General features: G+C 45.9%; 1 protein-coding gene across 2 annotated transcripts in view; it reads right to left on the minus strand.

Annotated features, from left to right (window-relative positions):
- Positions 1 to 18,399, minus strand: part of LOC308166355 (GMP reductase 1-like) — a gene marked incomplete at both ends in the record, with an annotated part of 32,579 nt that overhangs the window by 7,187 nt on the left and 6,993 nt on the right. The window contains 2 exons of one of the 2 annotated variants that reach the window (XM_080540630.1): positions 1,723 to 1,896; positions 3,792 to 3,875. In XM_080540630.1, coding sequence (XP_080396756.1) covers positions 1,723 to 1,896; positions 3,792 to 3,875 — 258 coding nt within the window. The remainder of the gene's footprint in view (positions 1 to 1,722; positions 1,897 to 3,791; positions 3,876 to 18,399) is intronic. The other variant, XM_080540631.1, reaches the window with a different exon arrangement.

Consider the following 18,399-nt stretch of genomic DNA (forward strand, 5'->3'; position numbering starts at 1 on the left):
GTGTGTTAGTGTGTTAGGTTAGTGTGTTAGGTTAGTGTGTTAGTGTGTTAGTGTGTTAGTGTTTTAGTGTGTAAGGTTAGTGTGTTAGGTTAGTGTGTTAGTGTGTTAGTGTGTTAGGTTAGTGTGTTAGGTTAGTGTGTTAGGTTAGTGTGTTAGGTTAGTGTGTTAGTGTGTTAGGTTAGTGTGTTAGGTTAGTGTGTTAGTGTGTTAGTGTGTTAGGTTAGTGTGTTAGCGTGTTAGGTTAGTGTGTTAGCGTGTTAGGTTAGTGTGTTAGTGTGTTATTGTGTTAGTGTGTTAGTGTGTTAGGTTAGTGTGTTAGTGTGTTAGTGTGTTAGGTTAGTGTGTTAGTGTGTTAGGTTAGTGTGTTAGTGTGTTAGGTGTGTTAGTGTGTTAGTGTGTTAGGTTAGTGTGTTATGTTAGTGTGTTAGTGTGTTATGTTAGTGTGTTAGTGTGTTAGGTTAGTGTGTTAGGTTAGTGTGTTAGTGTGTTAGTGTGTTAGGTTAGTGTGTTAGTGTGTTAGGTTAGTGTGTTAGTGTGTTAGTGTGTTAGTGTGTTAGGTGTGTTAGTGTGTTAGTGTGTTAGGTTAGTGTGTTAGGTTAGTGTGTTAGTGTGTTAGTGTGTTAGGTTAGTGTGTTAGTGTGTTAGTGTGTTAGGTTAGTGTGTTAGGTTAGTTTGTTAGTGTGTTAGTGTGTTAGGTTAGTGTGTTAGTGTGTTAGTGTGTTAGGTTAGTGTGTTAGTGTGTTAGTGTGTTAGGTTAGTGTGTTAGTGTGTTAGGTTAGTGTGTTAGGTTAGTGTGTTAGTGTGTTAGTGTGTTAGGTTAGTGTGTTAGGTTAGTGTGTTAGTGTGTTAGGTTAGTGTGTTAGTGTGTTAGTGTGTTAGGTTAGTGTGTTAGTGTGTTAGTGTGTTAGTGTGTTAGGTTAGTGTGTTAGGTTAGTATGTTAGGTTAGTGTGTTAGTGTGTTAGTGTGTTAGTGTGTTAGGTTAGTGTGTTAGTGTGTTAGGTTAGTGTGTTAGTGTGTTAGGTTAGTGTGTTAGTGTGTTAGTGTATTAGTGTGTTAGGTTAGTGTGTAAGGTTAGTGTGTTAGGTTAGTGGGTTAGTGTGTTAGGTTAGTGTGTTAGGTTAGTGTGTTAGTGTGTTAGTGTGTTAGTGTGTTAGGTTAGTGTGTTAGGTTAGTGTGTTAGGTTAGTGTGTTAGTGTGTTAGGTTAGTGTGTTAGTGTGTTAGGTTAGTGTGTTAGGTTAGTGTGTTAGTGTGTTAGGTTAGTGTGTTAGGTTAGTGTGTTAGGTTAGTGTGTTAGTGTGTTAGGTTAGTGTGTTAGTGTGTTAGTGTGTTAGGTTAGTGTGTTAGGTTAGTGTGTTAGTGTGTTAGGTTAGTGTGTTAGTGTGTTAGGTTAGTGTGTTAGTGTGTTAGGTTAGTGTGTTAGGTTAGTGTGTTAGTGTGTTAGGTTAGTGTGTTAGTGTGTTAGTGTGTTCGTGTGTTAGTGTGTTAGTGTGTTAGTGTGTTAGGTTAGTGTGTTAGGTTAGTGTGTTAGTGTGTTAGGTTAGTGTGTTAGTGTGTTAGGTTAGTGTGTTGGGTTAGTGTGTTAGTGTGTTAGTGTGTTAGGTTAGTGTGTTAGGTTAGTGTGTTAGGTTAGTGTGTTAGTGTGTTAGGATAGTGTGTTAGTGTGTTAGGTTAGTGTGTTAGGTTAGTGTGTTAGTCCATGCTAACGTCGTCATCGTCTCACCATGATAGTGTGCTGAGGGAACTTCCCCCGGACGGTTTTGACAAAGTCCACAAAGTGCTCAGAGTATCCGTTAGCCACATCCAGACAGATGTATCTGACAGCAGGGATAGCCTCCAGGATGGTACACAGCTTCTCCAGGTCGGCCCGACCGCTACCTGAGCTAGCCGCTACGTGCTAAGACAGGAGAGAGAGACAGGAGAGAGAGACAGGAGAGAGAGACACAATGAATGAATGAATGAATGAATGGTCTTTATTGTCATTAATACAGTACAGGTACCATAAAACGAAATTTAGGAGGGGGGGCTCCCCTGGTGCTTGGAAAAAAGACTAAAAACAAGAAGGGAAAATAGCTGGTTTACATAAATAAAGGCTATGTACACTATCCACTATACTATACTACTATACTATACAATAAAACACTGTGCTGTACTCTATGCTATGCTATAAATATCCTAACTTTTCCTATATCTGAACCTTATGTACACAAGGGTTGTCATATTGCACATAGTATTGTTGCACATGTTACACAAGAGAGAGACAGGAGAGAGAGAGACAGGAGAGAGAGAGGAGAGAGACAGGAGAGAGAGACAGGAGAGAGAGACACACAAGAGAGAGACAGGAGAGAGAGAGAGGAGAGAGAGACAGGAGAGAGACTGGAGAGAGAGAGAGAGGAGAGGGACAGGAGAGAGAGAGACAGGAGAGATAGACAGGAGAGAGAGACAGGAAAGAGAGGAGAGAGAGACAGGAGAGAGAGAGACACGAGAGAGAGACAGGAGAGAGAGAAACAAGAGAGAGACACAAGAGAGACAGGAGAGAGACAGGAGAGAGACAGGAGAGAGAGAGACAGGAGAGAGACAGGAGAGAGACAGGAGAGAGAGAAACAAGAGAGAGACACAAGAGAGACAGGAGAGAGACAGGAGAGAGACAGGAGAGGGACAGGAGAGAGAGAGATAGGAGAGAGACAGGAGAGAGGGAGACAGGAGAGAGACAGGAGAGAGACAGGAGAGAGAGACACAAGAGAGAGACACAAGAGAGACAGGAGAGAGACAGGAGAGAGACAGGAGAGGGACAGGAGAGAGAGAGATAGGAGAGAGACAGGAGAGAGACAGGAGAGAGACAGGAGAGGGACAGGAGAGAGAGAGACAGGAGAGAGAGAAACAAGAGAGAGACACAAGAGAGACAGGAGAGAGACAGGAGAGGGACAGGAGAGAGAGAGACAGGAGAGAGACAGGAGAGAGACAGGAGAGAGACAGGAGAGGGACAGGAGAGAGAGAGACAGGAGAGAGACAGGAGAGGGACAGGAGAGAGAGAGACAGGAGAGAGACAGGAGAGGGACAGGAGAGAGAGAAACAAGAGAGAGACACAAGAGAGACAGGAGAGAGACAGGAGAGGGACAGGAGAGAGAGAGACAGGAGAGAGACAGGAGAGAGACAGGAGAGAGACAGGAGAGAGACAGGAGAGGGACAGGAGAGAGAGAGACAGGAGAGAGACAGGAGAGAGACAGGAGAGAGACAGGAGAGGGACAGGAGAGAGAGAGACAGGAGAGAGACAGGAGAGAGACAGGAGAGAGAGAAACAAGAGAGAGACACAAGAGAGACAGGAGAGAGACAGGAGAGAGACAGGAGAGGGACAGGAGAGAGAGAGACAGGAGAGAGACAGGAGAGAGACAGGAGAGAGACAGGAGAGGGACAGGAGAGAGACAGGAGAGAGACAGGAGAGGGACAGGAGAGAGAGACAGGAGAGAGACAGGAGAGAGAGACAGGAGAGAGACAGGAGAGGGACAGGAGAGAGAGAGACAGGAGAGGGACAGGAGAGAGACAGGAGAGAGACAGGAGAGGGACAGGAGAGAGAGACAGGAGAGAGACAGGAGAGAGAGACAGGAGAGAGACAGGAGAGGGACAGGAGAGAGAGAGACAGGAGAGAGAGAGAGGAGAGAGAGAGAGGAGAGAGAGAGAGACAGGAAAGCAGAGTTAGGGCAACACTGTATCAACACCTTGAGTCACTCCGAAAAATGTTTCTCTCTCCAGGATTCTCACTAGAACATTCTACTTAGGGTGATCACCACTGACCTCCAAACAATTCGGACACTTGTCTGCGAAGGCTTTCCACTCCTCCACAGAGTACTGCTTGTGGACGGCCGTGAACAGGGCGTTCTAACGGAGGAGGAGGAGAAACAATAAGAGTCGGCGGATCCCGATGTTCGTCCCCATGGCAACCCAGTTGAACAGGTTGTCAGTGGAGTCAAACAGGAGCGTGACGTGACCTGTCTCGCTCATGTGACCGCGAGAGAAACAACCACCACGTGACTGGGGTTACTGTTTGTCTCCAGTGGTGTTTAACACTAGAAGAGCCATTTTTAAATCAAATATCTTTGCACTCGATCAAATTTCAGGACCCTCCTTTCATGACCTTTCCTAGAAATGTGCGTTCTACCACCCAGTATCCTAACATTTTCGAAATCACATCAGGATAAGCTAATATAAAGCTATATTGCAGTTTTTCTGTGTAGGAGGCAGGCTAATTTACAAGAGGCTCTAGTGGTCTTTGTGTGTCAGTAGTGTGACGGCCCTGGCCCCATATTGTGTCCTGGCCTGTAATAAACATCTGTTTCCCTGTCTGCAGAGAGTACTCCTGCTGGACAGGGTTACCAATCAGTGAAAGGCAGGTCAGCTGGTGGACAGCTGATTGTGCCCCACCTGGTTCCAGGATCCAGGGCATAAAAGATCTATGCAGGCCTCAGTATTGAGGCCCCCTTCTAGGCACCATTATTCTTTATTATATTTAGTTTGTTCCTTGTTTCACACCATGCAACACTCACCTCACCACTTTCCACTACACTCACATTACACCACTGATTTACTGACTACCACACCTCATCTTATTATTGTTATATAGGCCTCATTTAGTTTACAATAAACATTTTCTTATCATTACTTACTAAGATCGTGTGTGTGTCTCCCGTTTTTGTCATGGTCATGAGCCTGGCCGTGACAAATTGGGGGCTCGTCCGTTTTCGTTTTTCTAGCATTATTTTGATCACCTTTTGGTAAGTAAATATTGCTTTTTTTCTATTGAATTCTACCCGGTCGTTTGACTTTTTTGCTTAATTGATGGTTAAAACATTGTGGTTCATTACTTGTGGTGCGACTCCCATGGCTTGTTGCCTTGATTGACAGGGGGTGCCTTGTTAAGTTAATAGGCGCGTGTCTCTGTTAGTAGCCTAGGCAGAGATTTTGGTGAATGAACTGCAAACTGGTGTCGTAGTCGATTCCCCACCAGTTCAAAATTATCGCCTGCGGGTGTTTTTTTTGAAAGCCTTGAGTGGCATATTAAGCATTTTGGAGACACACTTATCGCATTTTTGTATATAATAGCCTATTGTTAATTGATCTGCGCGATCGTTTTGTTTGTAATGGTGCTTAGATAGGGTTTTTTCTATTGGGGCAAGAGGGTGTATACAATTGGCTGTCAGTTGCGCACATGTAGGCTACGGGGCTGCCCTGGTAGGCTTACGGTCTCTCTCCTTTGAGTCTGGCTGAGCGTTTTTCTGTAGTGTTGCGGTACGGCGGCTAGAGCAATTGTCTCGGGGACACATTCTTAGCTGTCAGGTGGGCGACCAGCTTGCTGGGGGTCTAACCGGGCTGACGAGTTAGTGTTTAAAGATCCTCCCGCTAACGCATGAAGACTAGGGTTGAGCTTACTCAGTCAGGTCCTGGGGTAGGCAGTCAGATAGGGGCATGCTCCGTTGCGAGGTTGTCAATTTCCTCTGATGCGCGCTGAGTTGTCAGTGTATACGTCATCTTGGGTCCATAGGCCTACATTGTCCTGTACTTAATATTGTGATTTAATTAAATAAAAATGTCTGGAGTAGAGGGGTTTATAGCAGCTCCATCCTATGACTTATTGTACCGTTTTACTAAAGCTCAATTGTTATTGGTTGCAAAACATTATGATGTAGCGGTGGTAGAACAAAAGAAACATGAGCTTAGGGCATGTTTAGAGTCGAAACTGGTCGAGATGGCAATTTTGCCACAGCCTGTCAAGGGTTCATCTTCGCCTGTTGCTAAGCACCCTTTTACATTTGACCAGGAAAAAGAATTGCTCAAACTGAGATTAGACCAGGAATTTGCACTTGAGAAAATGAAATGTGAAATCCAAATGCAAACTGTGGAGTTAGAGAGACATAGGTTGAATTTGATTGAAGGCGGTAAAATCAGTAGTGAAGTCTTAAGTAGTGGGGGTTCTTTTGCTTCCAGGGGAGCAAATAGAGGCTTATTTGATATAGCAGGAAACTTGAAACTTTTACCTAAATTTAATGAAAGGGATCCTGACTAGTTTTTTTCGTTGTTTGAGCGCGTCGCTGACACTAGTGGTTGGCCAGATGCTGAACGCACCCTCATGTTACAATGTGTTTTTACAGGTCGAGCACAGTTGGCATATTCGTCCCTGAGCCGTGAGGATTCTCTGATTTATGAGAAAGTGAAGTCTGCAGTGCTTAAATCTTATGAACAGGTTCCGGAGGCCTACAGACAGAAATTTAGGAATTGGAGGAGAAACAAGAGTCAGACACATCTTGAGTTTGCAAGAGAATTAGTTTTGCATTTCAATCGCTGGTGCAAGGCGTCTGATGTAGATGATTTTGATGATTTGTGTGATCTGATTGTACTGGAGCAATTTAAAAATGCTATTCCCCAGAATATAGCCACTTATATTAGTGAAAAGCAGGTGACTACTCCTGCTGAAGCTGCTGCGTTGGCAGATGATTTTACATTGACTCATAGCAGGGGTAAGTTTGGAGAGCCGCGCATGTTTGGTGAGTCTCGCGCTTATGTGCCAGAGCCTGGGTTTCAGAGGAGTACCTTTGGTTTTGATATGCCACCTGCTGGTCAGTCAGTTGCAACTGATTTTGGTCGTAGAGGTCAGAATAGTTCAAGGAGTTATGAGAATCAGAATAGTTCAAGGAGTTATGAGAATCAGAATAGTTCAAGGAGTTATGAGAAAGTGTGCAGTCACTGCCATAAAAAGGGGCATGTTAAATCTGAATGCTATGCTTTAAAGTCTAGAGGTAAGCCTTGGGCTCCAGTGTCTCATGGGGATGGGGCTAAAGGGGCTGGTTGCGCGGCGCCGGTGGTGCAGCGGGTTAAGTCTGCTGCCCAAGCCTGTGATTCGCTGTCCCAGGTGCGCTCTACACATGTTGAGTCTCCACAATCCTCTGACCTTGAATCTTACTTGCCATTCCTTACAGATGGTTTGGTGTCCCTCGTCGGTGGGGATGAGAAGGTCCCAGTAAACATTTTACGGGATACTGGGGCATTTGATTCGTTTATTTTAGCTTCTGCTTTGCCATTTTCTGATGCCTCTGACACAGGTGACTCCATTCCCATTCGTGGTATGGGTTTGGCTGTATTGCATGTTCCTCTGCACAGAATAATTCTTTCATCTGATTTGTTTCAGGGTGAGATGACTGTGGGTGTGCGCCCAGCGTTGCCCTGTGAGGGGGTGACCATGATCATGGGTAATGGCTTGGTTGGTGCACGAGTGTGGGCAGATGTGGCGCCACCTGTGGTGGTTACGTCTGTGCCAGTATTTAAAAGCAAGCCTGATGAAAGTGAACGGGAGTTTCCTGAGGTGTTCACTGCGTGTGCCGTAACTCGTGCCATGAGCCGTGCCACGCCTGACCCTGACAAAATGGTGGATGATGTGGAGCATGTGATATCACTGTCTGATTTTCCCCTGTCTGTCCCTCACAGTGAACTGGTGAGAGAGCAGCGGGCAGATCCAAGTCTGAAAGAGCTGTTTGAGGGAGCTCTCCCTGCTGGGGGGGTGAGGAACAGCGCCCATGCCTATTTCATTCACAATGAGGTATTGGTGAGGAAGTGGGTTCCCCATGGCGTTGAGTTTGTGGGAGACCCCATTTACCAAATTGTTGTGCCCTCCAAGTATCGCAGCTTGGTTCTGCAGGTGTCACATGATGAGGGTGGACACCTAGGAGTTTCTAAGACCTATGATCGCATCCTCCGTTACTTCGTTTGGCCTCGCCTTAAGAGGGATGTGGCAGCCTATGTAAAAACATGTCATACATGTCAGTTGACAGGAAAGCCGAATCAGAGCATTACACCGGCTCCATTGAGTCCGATTCAGGCAACCAGTCAACCGTTTGACCATCTCATTATTGATTGTGTAGGTCCCCTCCCTCCGTCTCGTACTGGGGCTAAGTATTTGCTGACAGTTATGTGCCAGGCTACCAGGTATCCTGCAGCTTATCCCTTACGCAATATCACCACCAAGTCTGTAGTCCGTGCCTTGACTCAGTTCATTTCAATCTTTGGCATACCAAAAATCATCCAGTCTGACCAGGGTTCTAATTTCTCTTCCCATCTGTTCGCTCAGGTCCTGAAACAGCTGCGCGTTAAGCACAACAGGGCGTCAGCCTATCACGCGCAGAGCCAGGGCGCATTGGAGCGATTCCATGCAACTTTGAAATCTTTGTTGCGCGCCTACTGTACTGAGCTGGACGGAGATTGGGAGGAGGGGCTTCCTTGGATGATGTTAGCCGCCAGGGAGGTGAGCCAGGAAAGTACGGGTTTTAGTCCCAATGATCTGGTGTTCGGACACACAGTACGTGGCCCCTTGGCCGTTATCCAAGATGATTGGAAAGAGTCCGAACCACCAAAAAACTTGCTTGGATACGTGCTCGGCTTTAAGCATAGGCTTTATGAAGCCGGTGAGCTGGCAAAAGAAAAACTAGCTAGTGCACAAAAGAAAATGAAACGCCTTTATGACCGCCGAACTGAGCCACGGAAGTTTAGCCCGGGTGATCAGGTTCTGGCACTCTTGCCCATGGTTGATTCCCCCTTTTGTGCTAAATTTACTGGTCCACATACTGTAGTAAAGCAAGTGTCTGATCTTAATTACCTGATTGCTACACCTTTGCGTAGGAAGCCTAATCAGCTCTGCCACATTAATTTATTGAAACCGTATTATGACCGTGTGTCTGATTCTGTGGAGCAGGCGTCAGTTCCTGTTCGTCCGGCGTGTGTAGCCAGTACAGTAGGGGATTCCCCTCAGGTGGTGGCAGAGCCTGAGGAGGATGGCCTATCCAGTCCCGGCCAGGAGTTGTTGACTGGAAGATTGAAAAATTCAGAGTCCCTTCGTGATCTTGGGAGTTCGTTGGGGCATTTAACAGAGGTTGAACGTACCCAACTGCTGCATCTTGTTAAGGATTATCCATCCATTTTTACGTCACATAAAAGGGAAGGACAATGTAGTGGCAGATGCATTGTCCAGGGCCCCTTGTTAAAATTGTTTTTGTGTTAATTAATTTCCTGTTTTTACCCTTCTACTGTTCCTGCTCCTCTTAATTATGGCTTCATTGGTACCTGTTGCCGAGGTTGGAGTAATGGTGGTTGGTCCTGAATACAGGTGATTATATATTATTTCAGTGTTCCCTTTGGGACCCTGTTTCTATGGGAGGGGGTGTGACGGCCCTGGCCCCATATTGTGTCCTGGCCTGTAATAAACATCTGTTTCCCTGTCTGCAGAGAGTACTCCTGCTGGACAGGGTTACCAATCAGTGAAAGGCAGGTCAGCTGGTGGACAGCTGATTGTGCCCCACCTGGTTCCAGGATCCAGGGCATAAAAGATCTATGCAGGCCTCAGTATTGAGGCCCCCTTCTAGGCACCATTATTCTTTATTATATTTAGTTTGTTCCTTGTTTCACACCATGCAACACTCACCTCACCACTTTCCACTACACTCACATTACACCACTGATTTACTGACTACCACACCTCATCTTATTATTGTTATATAGGCCTCATTTAGTTTACAATAAACATTTTCTTATCATTACTTACTAAGATCGTGTGTGTGTCTCCCGTTTTTGTCATGGTCATGAGCCTGGCCGTGACAGTAGCAGCGTCCCATTCTAAAGACTAATGGTCATTTGACCCCTGAGGGGCCTCTTAGAGTAGGTGAACATGGTGTGGCCCTAGTGTTAACACTAGAACAGCTGTGCATTTTTACCTACTAAAAGAGCTACCTCTTTACAATGCTCAAGCTGCTATTTACACGCAACGACCACTAGTTGGCTTCTTGTAAATTAGCCTGCTTCCTACACAGAAAAACATCAAAATAGCTTTATACTAGCTTATCCAGGGGCCTCATTTATAGAAAGTACTTGATTTGATCTTACCCGTGTCGTACGTAGAAAACCACGTCAAAGTAGTGATTTATACAATTTCAACGTGAGTCAATTTGACCGTGGAAACGATCGTAGCTCTACGTCTACCTTGCGTACGCACATTACCTACTGGTTATGCAGAGTTATTACAGGCATGTGAGCTGCACTGCCTACTGTAATTCATGCGAAGTGAATGTGGCTCGTAATAAAATGAACGATGCTGTTATCAGCCGAGAAAATGAGTTTAATTCAAGATTTAAAGGGAACTGGGGCCTCATTTATAGAAAGTACTTAGATCAAAGGATACATAGAAAACCACGTCAACGTAGTGATTTATACAATTCCAACGTGAGTCGATTTGGCCGTGGAAACGATCGTAGCTCTACGTCGTGTATTGACCTTGCGTACGCACATTACCTACTGGTTATGCAGAGTTATTACAGGCATGTGAGCCGCACTGCCTACTGTAATTCATGCAAGTGGCTCGTAATAAAATTAACGATGTTGTTATCAGCCGAGGAAATGATTTTAATTCAAGATTTAAAAGGAACTTATGTTTATGATTGTATTTCAGTATTTCTTTATATCCCTCCGGAGCTGTCTCCCCTTCAACATGCCTAGTGCGTTCCACAACAGACCTTGCCCGGCCACGCGCTAAATTATACTGGATTTTCTCCGGTGTCTGGGAGTTCGCAAAGGGAGTTCGCAGCCATGTTTTCAATGTCACCCAGTGGCGGATACAGAAAGTGGCTGATGGGTAGGCCTGGAAAAATCTGGGTAGGCCTGAGTGAAACTCATCACCGCACGTTTTAGACCTATGTATGAGCAGCCAGATGGATGGAACACAACCGGGCTCGCGATCATAGGCGTCGATTTATGTTTCTGCCCGTGGGTGCTCAAAACATTTGGGTACGACCAACACGCATGCACACACACGCACACACACGCACGCACGCACGCACACACGCAAAATATTCGCAGGGACTGGAGGAGATCACTATGCAGACCATGAAACGAACGGAAAATAAATAAAGTACCTGTCTACCCAGAGAATGCAACGGACAGCCAAACAAGTTATTATAATACACACACGCAAGGCATTCAAGCGCACGCAATAGTCAATGAATTAACCAATAACCATCAACTATGGAGGACCAAGTATAGAAATTGTAATAAGAAATGCCTGTATTATCATTTGCAAGCTTTTAACTGTGGGTGTTGACAGTCCAGTGCAAACCGAAAGCTCAAGTTGAATCATACATGTTATGTACCTGGCTCGGACCAGTTGTGGTGATCCATCATTTTATTACAAAACTTAACGCTGCTTATTAGGGGATTTACGTAAACTGGTGTATACACATATATTGTTGTGTAAAGTTGTGTGCTTCTATTGTATTATATTATTATATCCAGTGAAGGCATACACAATGTTGTTCCACACAAATGTTCCCCCTCTTCGTTTTAATCTTGGAAAGTCTCATAAAAAATATACTTCACCGAACTATTACAGCGCTGTCTCGGACTCTCCGCACGTCGGCGTGTGGCGTCATCATCTGTTATTGTGAATAAATAAGATTTCTAGACAAGGCCTGGTCCAAACTTTCATTATTTTCACTGACTTCCAGACGTGGCTTTTTAAGAAAGCGGGACAATGTTAGCTGTTTAGCCATCGTAGCGCGCACACTGAACAACTGGTCAAGGTCAACTGAACAATCAGAGTAAACGTAAAAGAGGAAGCAATGTAAACGTAAGAGAGGAAGTTGAATATTATTAGTATTAATACATACTTTTAATCATTTCCAAGACAAAACTATTCACATTACAGTTAGTTAGTGAAAATTTAACTTTTAAAATATTTTATTATTAAAAAAAATGTATTTTTATGAATCTGACTGGGTGGGCCAGCTGTCAATCTGGGCGGGCCTAGGCCCACCCAGGCCCACCCATAGATCCGCGCCTGATGTCACCTGATAAGAATAAGACCATTATATTATTACAGTATAAGCAGCACTCGAGTTGAGGGGGGATGGCATTTGCCTGGTTAGTTGTCATGATCAAACGTTACAAATGCAACTTACCAAGAAGCCACCCATCTCTGCCCTCTCCCGCTTCCAGACGAACGCCTACCCTATATTATAGCACTTGTCTTAATTCAGCCGCAAAACTGAGCCGCTATCACAGGGCGTTAATACAAGCCTCATTCACCTGCGTTCATTTTACCTGCGTTGGTATTTATATAAGGAAGCACGTACGCAATTTTAAACCATCGCAGCCCGTTTTATAAATAATGCTTACGTCCGTTTAGAAAAATGTTCTTATGTGAAAGTCAAAGATGACGTTCAAGTACTTTTTTTATAAATGAGGCCCCAGATGTTTATGATTGTATTTCAGTCTTCCTATTGTGGCAAGATGGGCTATGGTGGGACTACTCAACTAAATAATAAAGTTGCCAGACAACGCCACCCTGGGAGTTTCACCCAGGGAATTCAACAAGGGCACACAGGTTCGTTTCACTCAGTAGGTCAGAGACGTGGTTTAAAAATATAGACACTTTATTTAGACGCTTCATTAGACACAGCACAGCATTTACAACAGGACATGGCGATAAAAACAAACAAACAACGTCACAGCAACCGAAGTGCATGGAATGCAGATTACAGACATAAAACTCAAACTTCAGACCATGTTTCAATATACAATGTATGTGCTGTGACCAGTGGCGGCTGGTGCTAACATTTTTGGGTGGGGCACAGGTTATGGGGGCATGCTCCACGGGGAAGAATATCAACTTTAAAATCTGGATTTACAGTCGATTTTAGCATGAGAATAGCTCTACCCCCCTGTACAGACCTCGCCATCCCCTCTACCCCCCTGTACAGACCTCTTCATCCCCTCTACCCCCCTGTACAGACCTCTTCATCCCCTCTACCCACCTCTACAGACCTCTTCATCCCCTCTACCCCCCTGTACAGACCTCTTCATCCCCTCTACCCACCTCTACAGACCTCTTCATCCCCTCTACCCACCTCTACAGACCTCTCCATCCCCTCTACCCCCTGTACAGACCTCTTCATCCCCTCTACCCCCCTCTACAGACCTCTCCATCCCCTCTACCCTCCTCTACAGACCTCTTCATCCCCTCTACCCCCCTGTACAGACCTCTTCATCCCCTCTACCCACCTCTACAGACCTCTTCATCCCCTCTACCCACCTCCACAGACCTCTTCATCCCCTCTACCCCCCTGTACAGACCTCTCCATCCCCTCTACCCACCTCTACAGACCTCTTCATCCCCTGTACCCACCTCTACAGACCTCTTCATCCCCTCTACCCCCCTGTACAGACCTCTTCATCCCCTCTACCCACCTCTACAGACCTCTTCATCCCCTCTACCCACCTCTACAGACCTCTTCATCCCCTCTACCCCCCTGTACAGACCTCTCCATCCCCTCTACCCTCCTCTACAGACCTCTTCATCCCCTCTACCCACCTCTACAGACCTCTTCATCCCCTCTACCCCCCTGTACAGACCTCTCCATCCCCTCTACCCACCTCTACAGACCTCTTCATCCCCTCTACCCCCCTGTACAGACCTCTTCATCCCCTCTACCCCCTGTACAGACCTCTTCATCCCCTCTACCCCCCTGTACAGACCTCTTCATCCCCTCTACCCCCCTGTACAGACCTCTTCATCCCCTCTACCCCCCTGTACAGACCTCTCCATCCCCTCTAGTGAGTGTGTGAGTGTGAGTGTGTGTGTGTGTGTGTGTGTGCGTGTGTGTGTGTGTGTGTGTGCGTGTGCTGGGTGAATACATAAACAAACAAGCGAAAAGACGACATTAGAAAACGTACCATGCTGACGATATTACTATTGTGTATGTCATTACTATTGTGTATGTCATGTTTGAAGTAGCTTTTATCTTAGCTGACTCTCTTACCTTCAGGTCGAGTTTGTGTATTCTGGCTTCGCAAAACACCAACAGTAGCAGCCTAACAGCCGGTGCGGAGATTGCGACCACAAACGAAGTTTGACTTCGGTAATAGATCCAGTTGCAATATCCTCAAGTTGGGAACAAAAGATGCCTCTTTCTAATCCATTTGTTCAATTTGTTTACAGAAATAAAACCTCCTTACATTGTAAACAACTTAATTTGTTAGGAGAGCAGTCCGGAAGCCCGGAAGTCCGGGAGCCCGGAAGTCGGAAGTCCTCAGCATAATGCATTGTCTGCTATTACAACCGGATATTCAGGACGCAACTTTTTGCGCCCCGGCCAAGAAATAGAGACAGCCAATTGGAGCGCTGCTACAGCTCACGTGTAAGCGAAAAGTATTTGGCCTGCGATAGACTTGCATTCGATCGGCGACCCGACTCCTCCCCCTATGTATTTTAACAGTGAATTTTACACACACACAGATAAAATGTTTATTGTATTGGAGGATTTTTAATGAATGCTGATAGGCGCCGACAGAATATCAGCCGCATTTTGTGAATAAACAATGTTTATTTAAAAAAAAAACTTTTACAAATCGCAACTAGGAAGTGAAGGTGGGGGCGGCGCCAGGGTTTCCGTTAACCGGTAATTAGCGGTCTTTGTCCGGTAAAATTAGTGGAAGTCCGACAAGTTGAAAACTCGTCGGACATAAATGTCCGGTGAAAATAATTCCCTCTAACCATTTTCAGCTGAGCACCAAACACACACACAGAACACTGCCCGAGAGAGAAGGACCCGCCCCCTTTAGTTAGCCTATAGGCTATAGGCTAACTAAAGGGGGCGGGTCCTTCTCTCTCGGGCAGTGTTACACGAGTGTGTGTGTGTGTGTGTGTGTTTGGTGCTCAGCTGAAAATGGTGTCCCGAAGCGAAGCGCTTTAACTTTATCGCACAATAACAAGGATAACAAACAAAACGGACAACATTTACACTAAGATGGAGACAAACTTCAGCGATATGATCTAACAGCCGGTCTTCAGGACGACATACAGACCCGTATGAGCTTACAGGGCTATCCCCTATCTATCTGAGAAAAGGCATAGCCTAGACTGTAACATCGAACGGAAATTAGCCTATACGCATTGCAAGTTAATTTAAAGCCTATTTATTTTCAAAGAGTTTTATTCTATTTTATTTTATCTGATAAAAGGCATATGAACGGAAATTAGGCTAGCCGTGTCACGCCAGAAGCCTACATGCTTGCACTGTTACTGTTCAATAAAATGTTATACATCTAGACATTGTGGTATTTCTTTATATACGTATCCCAGACTGCCTATCAATTGTTTCTCAATAAACAGTTATGTTCTCCCCATTGTCATACTCCCGAGCTAAACGAAATGCCTTCCCAACCAGCGAGACCTGGTTATAGAAATGACGTTGTTTTATTGATTTTAAAAAAAGGGTAAAACTGGAAAGAGAAAATAGTAAACTCACATTAATCCCAAACAATTTAACAAACTTCAGTTAACGTAATGTGGAGTCCGTTCATTGATCGATGCTGTCTGTTCAGTTCCCAGTGAGGCGCCCGTTCAGCGCTGGATTTGACGCATGGCATAGCGCGCATGCGTCAAATCATGTTATATTATTATATATTATATAGCTCGCATCTAATCGTATCGGATGAGAAATAGACATTAAATGGCATATATAGGCCGCTACACAACAGTAATCACCGCGACAAACAGCTATATTAGATTTGAAAAAAAGAAATATGATTTTGAAAAAAAATTTTTTTATTATATTTTAATATGATGACCGGAATATATCACGTTTGTCCGGTAAATCGAATTCTTCCCGGACACGATGTCCGACGGCAAATTTTTCTAACGGAAACCCTGGGCGGCGCCCCAGCGCCCTCTATCGGCCAGCCGCCACTGGCTGTGACCAGTGTGTCTCTAAACAAGTAAATTACAGAGCTAAAATGTGAGATGCGGTGAGACAAAGCGGCAGTGCTCCGCGTCGTGGAGCAGGAAGTTGCTTGCTTGTAGCGGGGAGGCTTGACCGGCTAACAACACAACCAGTTAGCAGCGAACGGACACATCTAGGGAGGATGGAAGAGGCACCGCTACAGCTACGAGACCCATCAAAGCCAGGGAGAACTCCTGAAGAGTTTCCCCCTCATGCTGCCTCCGCGAGAAGAATGCCTCCTCCGGAGCAACATACGACTCGGAGCACTCGCACCGAACGAGAGGCGCCAGGAACCCGCAGTCACTCTGCCAAAGACGTCACCACCGCCCCGGAAGCGGAAGGATCAGGTGAAAGCACAGAGACCGAGCCAAGGGGGAGGAGTGCCTCTTATACCCTAGCTCGCCTCAGTGATTGGCTACCAGCACATAGAAATATATATTTCTATACTGCTACATTCTACCCCCCCTGCTTGCATCGTCGCCCCGACGATGGACAGATCGAGGCAGACTGCACAAGCTAGGACCATGGTCTAAACAGGGCAGAAACAGCGTTGGACATCGACGCCGGGACATTAACAGCCCCAACGTCTGGGACTGGCCTCGGGAGATGGTAAACGTTAGAGTGGTGGCCAGCCGTTGACCGTGTGGTCCTACGTGTGGTTTCTTGATGAGAACTGGAACTACCAGGGAGAGGGTCTTTAAACACACACCACCCCTCTTCTGCTCCAGACTACCAGGGAGAGGGTCTTTAAACCCACACCACCCCTCTTCTGCTCCAGACTACCAGGGAGAGGGTCTTTAAACCCATACCACCCCTCTGGTCCAGACTACCAGGGAGAGGGTCTTTAAACCCACACCACCCCTCTGGTCCAGACTACCAGGGAGAGGGTCTTTAAACCCACACCACCCCTCTTCTGCTCCAGACTACCAGGGAGAGGGTCTTTAAACCCACACCACCCCTCTTCTGCTCCAGACTACCAGGGAGAGGGTCTTTAAACCCATACCACCCCTCTGGTCCAGACTACCAGGGAGAGGGTCTTTAAACCCACACCACCCCTCTGGTCCAGACTACCAGGGAGAGGGTCTTTAAACCCACACCAAACCTTCCCGCAGATCCACCAAGAACCACTGCCGCTTTGTCTCTATGCTCTCCAGTCTGCACACAAGAAAAACAACGTTAGTACACAAGAGAGAAAAAAAAAGAAACTAACACAAAAAAAAGAAAACACGTCTCTGCCTTTAAAGAGTAAATCCTGCCGACAACGCCAATTGTGGCAAGATGGGCTATGGTGGGACTACTCAACTAAATAATAAAGTTGCCAGACAACGCCACCCTGGGAGTTTCACCCAGGGAATTCAACAAGGGCACACAGGTTCGTTTCACTCAGTAGGTCAGAGACGTGGTTTAAAAATATAGACACTTTATTTAGACGCTTCATTAGGCACAGCACAGCATTTACAACAGGACATGGCGATAAAAACAAACAAACAACGTCACAGCAACCGAAGTGCATGGAATGCAGATTACAGACATAAAACTCAAACTTCAGACCATGTTTCAATATACAATGTATGTGCTGTGACCAGTGTGTCTCTAAACAAGTAAATTACAGAGCTAAAATGTGAGATGCGGTGAGACTAAGCGGCAGGGCTCCGCGTCGTGGAGCAGGAAGTTGCTTGCTTGTAGCGGGGGAGGCTTGACCGGCTAACAACACAACCAGTTAGCAGCGAACGGACACATCTAGGGAGGATGGAAGAGGCACCGCTACAGCTACGAGACCCATCAAAGCCAGGGAGAACTCCTGAAGAGTTTCCCCCTCATGCTGCCTCCGCGAGAAGAATGCCTCCTCCGGAGCAACATACGACTCGGAGCACTCGCACCGAACGAGAGGCGCCAGGAACCCGCAGTCACTCTGCCAAAGACGTCACCACCGCCCCGGAAGCGGAAGGATCAGGTGAAAGCACAGAGACCGAGCCAAGGGGGAGGAGTGCCTCTTATACCCTAGCTCGCCTCAGTGATTGGCTACCAGCACATAGAAATATATATTTCTATACTGCTACACTTTATATGCCAATAGGCTATTGTATGGTGTAATCATTCTAGATTGAGGCGTGAATGATAAAGGCGATCGGGTATATCTCAGCCCTCCTTCAGCCGCATCCTGCCTGATGTGATCGGGGAAATTCGGGGGCGAGCGTTTGCGACCGCGCGTCTATTTCTGATAAAAGACAGTCGATCTCCTCCTCAGTAAAGTTGTTCTTCTTTCGTTTGTCTACCATCGTGTAAACTCGTCAAAAGTGCTGCACAACACCTCAATCAAGCCTATTTATAGCACTTGGCTTAATTCAGCCGCTATAATTGAGCCGCTATCACAGGGTGTAAATACAAACCTCATTCACCTGCGTTCAATTTCAAGTACATTTGTTATTTATAGAGGGATGTACGTACGCAATTTTAAACAAGCGCCCGTTTTATAAATAATGCTTACATCCATTTAGAAAAATGTGCTTACGTGCAAGTCAAAGATGATGTTCAAGTACATTTTTATAAATGAGGCCCCTGATGTGATTTAGAAAATGTAAGGATTCTGGGTG

The sequence above is a fragment of the Nansenia antarctica genome (genome assembly GCF_963989245.1).
Source record: "Nansenia antarctica genome assembly, chromosome: 10".
In the NCBI taxonomy this organism is placed as follows: Eukaryota; Metazoa; Chordata; class Actinopteri; order Argentiniformes; family Microstomatidae; genus Nansenia; species Nansenia antarctica.